Source organism: Crocuta crocuta, unplaced genomic scaffold, assembly GCF_008692635.1.
Source record: "Crocuta crocuta isolate KB4526 unplaced genomic scaffold, BGI_CrCroc_1.0 scaffold440, whole genome shotgun sequence".
In the NCBI taxonomy this organism is placed as follows: domain Eukaryota; kingdom Metazoa; phylum Chordata; class Mammalia; order Carnivora; family Hyaenidae; genus Crocuta; species Crocuta crocuta.
In genome coordinates this window covers 51,739-60,488 of record NW_027527457.1, presented here as the reverse complement: position 1 = coordinate 60,488, position 8,750 = coordinate 51,739, and the positions used below count along the sequence as shown (strand labels likewise).

General features: G+C 55.0%; 1 protein-coding gene across 1 annotated transcript in view; it reads right to left on the bottom strand.

Annotated features, from left to right (window-relative positions):
* Positions 1–1,857: 1,857 nt before the first annotated feature.
* MED12 (mediator complex subunit 12) overlaps positions 1,858–8,750 on the bottom strand; it is a 23,263-nt gene continuing 16,370 nt past the window's right edge. The window contains 11 exon segments of the mRNA XM_077763143.1: positions 1,858–2,133; positions 2,348–2,429; positions 2,632–2,778; positions 3,078–3,315; positions 5,313–5,538; positions 5,541–5,640; positions 5,808–6,013; positions 6,170–6,344; positions 6,388–6,744; positions 7,987–8,148; positions 8,418–8,553. Coding sequence (XP_077619269.1) covers positions 2,090–2,133; positions 2,348–2,429; positions 2,632–2,778; positions 3,078–3,315; positions 5,313–5,538; positions 5,541–5,640; positions 5,808–6,013; positions 6,170–6,344; positions 6,388–6,744; positions 7,987–8,148; positions 8,418–8,553 — 1,873 coding nt within the window. The 3' untranslated portion in view covers positions 1,858–2,089.

The window sequence follows — 8,750 nt, the reverse complement described above, 5'->3', positions numbered from 1 at the left end:
CAAGTCCTGGGGCATGGCCCGATTCCTCCCCAGCTCAGGCACGCTCTGCTCCCCCTCTCTCCACCACACACCTCTCAATTCAAGACAGGTGATCCTCCAGGGCAGCTAGCTCAAACTTTACCTGTAACCTTGAAACAAAGGGAGAAACTGAGGCACGGTCTGCAGGAGCCCCCAGTCGTGCTCTACAAAAGACAAGCCTCTACCTGGCTCAGCATCCCTCGCCTCTTCCCTCCTCAGCACCAGTACCACTCTAGCAGCAACCAGCCGAGGGTGGGGGCACTTTGCTCTCATCTGTCACTCTCCCAAAGGTCAATGTTGTTCCTTCCTGCTGCTTCTGCTGGAGCTCGTCAGACTGAGACGGGCAGCCGCCCAGTTGTCCCACCGTGGAGTCTCTCCCCTCCAGATCCCGCCCTTTTTGTGTCTCAGGTTTGGGCTTCTGTATATGTAGCGCACCTGTCCAGTTCGTTTAGCCCCCCCCCCCGCCCCACCCCGCGTCCCTCAGTGTCCCTTATCCCAGCTAAGCCCCTAACCCTGTAGTTCCTCAGAATGTTCATGGCAGGGTAGAACAGATCAGAAGAAAGCTCTGGCCAGGTCTGCCTTGACCCTGCCCGGGAGTTCCGTTCCTTCTGCGCACAACTCTTGAACTCCTTAAGTCCCATATGAGCAAGGGCATCGTGGACCTCAAAGCGGGATTTTATTATTATCATTATTTTTTATTTTTTAGAGCTTGGGTATTGACTGGTGCTCCTGGTTTTNACCACCCACCCACGGGGCTGAGGCTGGTCCTCTTCCAGCCCCAGCTGGGCACACCACAAGACTCCTTTGTAGTAAACCGTTTGGTTCTCCTGAAGAGCCTTAGACCCACGGCCCCAAACCTAAAGGTAGAGGGGTTGAGAATGACCCTGCCACAGTTCCAAATGTGATTCTGGAGCAACAGTTTGGGGTTTTCTCTACAGTAAAATGGGAGTAAGCAACAGTCACCCTGGGTAACTGCCAAGGTGGGTCGTGTAAAAACAAACAGTCCCAGCAACAGAGCAGAGAGGGGAAAGGGTCCTTCCTTTTACTGGGTCTCTCTTCCTCCTGGAACCACACTGGCCTTCCACCACCAATTCCATTGTGACACTTGCCAACAGAGGGCAAGTCTTCATCCCAGAAATGTGATGCTCAGGAAAGTGCTCTGTCTAGGAATACTGCTTGGTGCACAACAGGGAGTGCACAAGGTGGCAACAAGGGTAGGCAGTGTCTGTCACACCCTCCACCCGGAAGCTTGTTCAAAACCCAGCATGTGGGATGGACGGAAGAAGAATCAGGTTCTTCTCGTAACGGCCCCTCTCCCATCCTAGTGGTATATCCCTCATGGAGAGAAGCTACAGAGAACCCACAACACCTCGCTCAGAAGGTTAAGATGCCCTTCTTAAGAAACTAAGGGCCACCTGGGTGGCTCAGTCGGTTCAGTATCTGACTTCAGATCAGGTCATGATCTTGCGGTTCCTAGTTCAAGCCCCAAGTCAGGCTCTGCACCGATGAGCGGAGCCTGCTTCCCAGCCTCTATCTCCCCTTCTCTCTGCCCCTTCCCCACTTGCCCTCTCTCTCTCTCTCTCAAAAATAAATAAACATTAAAAAAAAAAAAAGAAGAGGAAAAAAACCTTAAGGGTCCCAACCCACATAATATGTTGCCAGGCTGGAGAAGGAAGGAGATAGTAGCAATCCAATTAGAATCCAGGAATTTAGGGGATAGAAGGTAAAAAGGGGACTCGATCCAAACTGAACAGAACAGAGGCTCTGACTGCTTGGTCCAGCGCCCAGCACTCTCCTAAGAGCCCACCCTTACTGGACATGCAGAACTCACACACTCCCTTTGCAAAGAAGCTCTGTGTATTGGGTGCAACAACTCTGGGGTATCTATATAAATAATATACAAAACCCAACAGCTCAATGCCTCACATTAACAAAAATACTAAAAACTTATTAAAAATGGAGCCTGAGGGAAGAGCCCCAAGCACTACTGGTGCTACCCAGAGAAGGGGATTGAGAACTGAGAGGAAAGGGTGGGGCCACATCCAGGGCACAAGCTGTTCTTCCAGGTGGCTCAGTAGCGTCCAAATATGTTGGTACTGGGCTGTGGCTGGGTATCTGTGAAAAACCAGAGATTATCAGGAGTGGGAGACCAAGCAGGGGTGTGGCTATGCCCAAGGACAGCTACTCCGGTACCAAGGGAAGGAATGTGATGCCATGCTTTCCCCCACAACCTGGGCCTGAAGCAGTCAGCTCAGCTCCTCCCCGCTTCCCCCCTCCCCACCATTCAGTCTTAGGGAGGGGCTCTCTGTGGGGAGGAAGGCGAGCTTACTGGAGAGCTGTTGTTGGAGCTGCCTGACCAGAGCTGCTGTCTGTTGCTGTTGCTGCGTCTGCTGAAGCCCCTGGCGCTGGAACTGAGGTGGAAATGGGGAGCGGAAGATTGAACTTGACCTTTCTGCTTCCTTCCCCTTCCTCATCTCCTGCCCCCCTTTTGGAAGCGCCAGGCCTTTGCCTCCCACTCCTGACCCCCTGAACGCTGTCCCCAACCCAGTTCACTGGCTGTGTGCCCAACTTGAGCAGCTGTCCCAGAGCCAAGGCTAGTAGTCCAGCAGCTACCTGGGGCTGGGACTGGGGCTGGGGTTGGGGAGGGGCCGCCTGCTGCTGCTGCTGGTGTGCCTGCTGCTGCTGCTGCTGCTGCTGCTGTTGCTGCTGCTGCTGCTGTTGCTGCTGCTGTTGCTGCTGCTGCTGCTGTTGCTGCTGCTGCTGTGAACAAACGAGGTATGTCTAAGGGGAGTGAAGGAGCTGAGCCTCAGAGGTGGTGGCAGGGAAGGGACCCGGTCCACTGCCCGCCCCCCATCCCAGCAGACAGCTCCCAAATCTCTCCCACTAGGAACCCCCAACCCCCAGAAGAGCGAAGGGCGAGGAGAGGGAATCCAGGAGAGGGAATCGACTCCGTAGGGCCCTGCTGCACGCCAGCCATTCTGCCAGAAGGAACGACCTGGAGGGGCTCTCCCCTTCCGGAGGCTCCTAGGCCCAGCCACGATTCCCATCCGGGGCCTTACCCGCAGGATCTGCTGCTGCTGCTGCTGTCGGATGTGGTACTGCTGCTGCTGCTGCTGCTGCTGTTGCTGCTGCTGCTGCTGCTGCTGCTGTTGCTGCTGCTGCTGTTGCTGCTGCTGCTGCTGCTGCTGCTGCTCAGGCAGGATGGAAGCTGATCGGACGCCAGCCTGGACGCCCTGCGCGCCCAGCGGTGTCATGGTACCTATCATGGGTGTTTGCTGCAGGGTCTGGTGCGAAAACCTGCAAAGACCAGCGGTCCAAAGGTCAAGGCACTGGAGCGGGATGGGGACAGAGGGGGAAGTAGAAGTCCTGGGTCCCTGAACGGAAAGAAACGTCAGCAGGTCATTTCATTCATTCCTCCCATCACTAACCAGAAGAGCCCTTTGGGTTCACACAGATTTCATGGTTGGGGAATCAGGGACAAAGACAACACCCCATTTTAGTGCCTCATGACCTCCACGGTTAGGAATCTTACAATCCTGTTTTAGCTGTTTTTCTCTCAAGGAAATGAAAACTGGCCTTAGTACAGGATAGGCGTTCTATAAACACCCACTGAGGTGGTTTCTGGTGGTGGTGGTGGTGGTCCCGCGATCACGTTCCAGGATACGAAAGATGATTGAGCTCTACTGCTCTCCTGCCTTCCCAAGCACATCACTGCAACAGGCCACCTATGGCCCCGGCCCCCTGTCTCCAGTCTTCCCTCTCCTTCCCTATGCATCCTATCCCTGTATCCCATGTTCATCTGTCAACACATCAACTCACCATATGGCTTTCCCGATCAAAAGAGCTCTTGGTGGGACTGTGTCTCAATTCTGTATCGGGTACTCAAGGCCCTATATCAGCCTGCCCATCCCTGGCCTATCTCCTGCTACTCTCCCAGCATGAATCTTATACTCTCTCTGAGCTCTTATTCCCATCCTCCCAGCCACCCTCCTCACTCTGGTTCCGAGATCTCTGTCCATGCTATGTCCTCTACCTGGACTCCACTCCCCCATCCTCCACTCCACAAATCCAAATCACAGTGATCCTTCAAAAGCCAACTCAAGGGATGCCTGGGTGGCTCAGCTGGTCCAGTATCCGACTTCAGCTCAGGTCACGATCTCACGGTTCATGAGTTCGAGCCCTACGTCAGGCTCTGCCCTGACAGGGTACAGCGTGCTTGGGATTCTCTCTCTCCCTCTCTTCTCTGCCCCTCCCCTGCTCGCTCCCTCAAAAAGAAAGAAACTTAAAAAGAAAAAAAAGGGCCCACTCAAATCTAACCCCCTTCGTGAAACTTTCTCTGATGACTCAGGCCCACAATGCCATGATCTCATACCTTTTTGGAATTCCCATGTACTTCACTGCGCACAACTGTGCCCCTGATGATTTCTCTCCTCATCGTGTTTTTTAAATGTTCTTCTGTGTGAGCCTCGTCTCCCCAGCTAGACTAAAAGTTCCCTGTGGTGAGGGACTTTGTATTTTCTAAGATCTCTCCTCACCCTACCCCATCCCAGCTCAGTGCTGGCCACACAGTGGGCAGCTGACATATATCAATCATTTATTTATTTATTTTTGAGTGAGAGAGCGAGAGCGAGGGCGAGAGCGAGGACAAGCAGGGAGGGGCAAAGAGAGAGGGAGACACAGAATCTGAAGCAGGCTCCAGGCTCTGAGCTGTTAGCACAGAGCCCACCACAGGGCTTGAACTCACAAACGGGGCTCGAACTCTCGAACCGTGAGATCATGACCTGAGCTGAAGTCGGATGCTTAACCTACTGAGCCACCCAGGCGCCTCCAACGGATACTTCTAAGTAAAGGACTTTTCCTCCAGTCCACTCCCCAGTGTTCTAAATCCTACACTGCAGAGCCTCAAGACGTGATTCCCATGTCTTAATTAAGGCATGATGAGCATTCAGCACGGTGGGAGGGCTGGTTGGCTAGTCTGTTCCAGCGTGGACCTCCTCTACTACTGGCTTAATGGCTTCTTACCACACAGTCCATCTAAGAACCCGGGATCTTTCCTTATCATAGTTGTGTGAGTGATTTCCCCTCTCTGGGCCTCGAAGAAATATCGGGCAAGCGGATGTGAGACTACTGGTCACCAAGGTCCCTTCCAACTCCGGCATTTTGTGGCCAGGTGAGTGTTCTTCACCTCTCCCAAAGTTCTGACTAGTCCCTTCACCTCCTGGCACGGGTTTTCCCATGTCAGATGCTCCCTGGCACCTCAGTGTGTCTCCACGGCCCCCCAGTGCCCTGGGTACCTTTGAGTGGAGGTCAGCCCATGTCCGTAGGTTGGGGCCTGCTGGTGCACATAGCCACTGGGCCGCTGTTGCAGGTGGCGAGTAGGATCTACAAGAGTAGGATTGGTAGAAGGGTGGGTGCTCTGATAAGGCTGGCTGGAGTAGCTGGGGGGCACCATGGTACCTGCGGGNAGGGGGGGGGGGGGGTCAGGGCCAGGAGTGTGCAGAGCAGCTTGCCTCAAGCCCCCGGCTCGTCACCCTCTCGTGCCCTCACCTGGGAGGTCTGCAAACCGTAGGAAGAGCTGGGAGTCATCTGATGGACAGATGACTGTCCCAACATCCCCTGACTCTGCTAAAAGGAAAAAGGAGACAAACTCAAACTCAGGAAATGCTTTCCACCATCTCCCTTCTCCTGTCTCCCACTCTGCAAGTCCTTGTGAAGATCCAGGCATCTCCTCAGTCCCGTGACCCTCCAAAGCCCCTCTCCCTGACGGCCCTCCCTACTGCCCCTCTCACTATCTTTGCCTGGAGCTGTTGGCGAAGGCGCTGTCCTTGGGGCACAGCGGGCTGCTGCTGTCGGTAGACAGACGTCTTATAGGAGGAGGGTTCTAGTCCCATGACTCCAGTCATGGCCGTGGGCATCATTCCTGGGTAAGGTGGTCGGGTTGACAGCTTCTGCATCGGTAATCGCACAGGGCGGTACGGGTCCACACGAGGGCCACCTGGAAAGGGGAACGGGTTGACCTCTCTAGGCTCCTCGTCCCCCTCCATCCCCTGCTCGGTGTCCCCGGTTGTCCACACATCCTCACAGACGTGGCGTCTTCGCTCGGGCGGGAGGAGCGTTTGGGTAACTCTCAGTCCTAGGGGCTGGCACTCACCTGCCGGGAGTGGCTGGTTCTGGGGGTACAGGCCTATGGAGCCCTGCCTGTAGCTTAGGTGGGATATGGATCCAGGGTTCGCGTGGTGTAGGAGGTCTGGAGGCACTGTCACACCATACGGGCCACTCCTGCCTGGGCCCATTCCATAGTCCTGTGTGAGGGACAGAGGACGAAGGTGAGTGGACTGTAGTGGCATGGGGTGGGGTGAGGTGGGGCATCCGGGCTAAAGAGGAGCTAGACCTGTGTGGCCAATCCTCATAATTCCAACGGCACCTCTTNGCCCCAGGTTTGTCAGTTTTGGGGGGCTCTGGAGCCTTCTTCTCAGGCTCCAGCAAGGTGGGGGCAGGGGGCTCCTCATCTTCCGGTGGCAGCGGCAGTGGCTCCAGGTCATGGGCACGGGGCCGGGGCCTCAGGTGTGTGTGGTAGAGCAGCAACCGCTGCTGTTCCTCTCCTCGGGCCACTCGCCGGTCAACCCGGACTGTTCCAAACCAGCCCCAAGAGAGTGGTGCTGATGGCTTCAAGCCTTCAAAAAGATCCCAGGGAGAGATCTTTTGTTTGGTGGAAACCTGTAGACCCTGCTCCAGAAAATGAGAAACAGTGAGTTGCTGAGACTTGGAAAACAGAAGACAGACCTCGAGGACTGGCAGGAGAAGGGGAAATGTCTGTTGGAAACAAAAAAAGAAAAAAGTCAGCGGTAGACTCAGGCGAGGCGGTGAGAGACAGACAGCCGGACACGAACATATATAGATATACACACCAGCACACATGTACACTCACGGGGAAGACAAGAGAGTGACGAGGGGAAAGGGCGACGGGCAGGGGGAGCAGAGACAGAGACAGACACCAACAGTCAGAGGAAGACATGGACAGAAACAGGAAGGCGGTGAGAGACTAAAGACAGAGACAGGGAAAGAGAAAAACAGGAAGAGAGAGACAAAGAGGCGAGTGGAGCGACACAGAGAAAGGCAAAGTGAGAGTCAGGCAGAGAGAGAGAGAGAGAAAGAGAGCGAGAGAGAGACTCGGACAGACAGACGGGCTGGGAAAAGAAAGGAAGACAACGTATATAAACTGGGTTGGACTCTGGATTTGAGATTCCACATCGTCTTTCCCCTCTCCCTCTCTGTTCTCCACAATGATTATGGTCAATCAACAAATACCCCAACTGACAGACAGAGGGGACAGAGAAAGTTGTGCAGAGATGGGTGGGTAGGGGAGAGGAGTGCAGGGATAAAAGAGATATGGCAGTTGGCCAGATGGGTGGGGTATAGGCAAGTGTGGAGGAGGCCAGGAGGCAGGTGGGGCAGAGGAAAGGGGAGGGCAGGGCGCTGGGAAATGGGAGGCACGTTAAAAGGGGGGTGGATGGTGGGCAGAAGTGAAGGGAGAGATTGAGGAAAGAGGATGAGACTCCCAAGATGGAGAGCCAAAATGGTACTAAAAGTTCAGCGATCGTGGGGTGCCTGGATAGGCCGGTTGGTTAAGCGTCGGACTCTTGACTTCGGCTTAGGTCATGATCTCACAGCTCATGAGTCTGAGCCCCGCACTGGGCTCTGCACTGACAGCACAGAGCCTGCTTGGGATTCTCTGTCTCCCTGTCTCTCTGCCCCTCCCCTGCTCGCACACACTCCCTCTCAAAAATAAACATACATTCAAAAAGTTCAGCATGAGCTTAATTCCCCAGAGACAGCTCCCACCAGCAGAGCCCGATGGATTCCCTGGCCCGACGAGCCTGTCGTAGGCACAAGGTCAATGCAAGGAAAGTTCTTGCCCAGAGCGGGGAAAAGGGCTAGGTGCAGGGATGAGAGGAAAATGGAACGTGCCTCCTTCTTGAAGATGGAATCGAAGCCGGCAATCTTGTTGCCCTTGGTGTCAATAAGGGAGCCCTGTGGCTCACATGTGATGACATCTCGGGTTTGCTTGGGCAGTGGCAGCAGCTGGCGAACTTTTTCCAGACTGTCCGACTGGCGCTCCCCCAACTCTTTCTGTGGGCAGAGGAAGATAGGACGACAGCTCAAGGACACAGAAAAAGAGGAATTGGAAGTCTCAGGGGAGAGCTCAGAACGTGGCAGGAAAAAGACACTCAGCAAACCATTGCCATACAAATACCGAAGAGAAAGCGGATGTGAAAGGGGAGGGCAGGCGGCTCTGTCCAGGGCAAAGTCCCTGAGGTCGTATGGCACCCACAGAGTCAGGGGACAGGGAGCCCAGATCCCCAGTCCCCTGGAGCCTCGCCCCGGCCTCCTCTGCTCACCCGCAGCTTCTTCACCAGGTTCATGTAGGCACGTTTGTTTTCCTCCATGCTGCCTTGAGAGATGCTAGACATGTCCGCAGCCAGGGTCCCGTTGATGAGCACGCTCAGCATGTCCAACACGGTGGTGAAGAGCTCGCTGTGATGAGAAGCCAGGGAGAAAACCCAAGAAGGAGAGAGGCTAAGACACAGACCAGGGCCCCAGGGTGGGACGCGAGTGGGGACAGCTACACGGATCGCAGCGGGGTCGGCAGGTCGTGCACCTGGGGCGGGGGAAGGGAGTTCCTCTTGGGTGCAAAACTGAAGGGAGGGGGTGGGGATGCTTTTCTTTTTGGA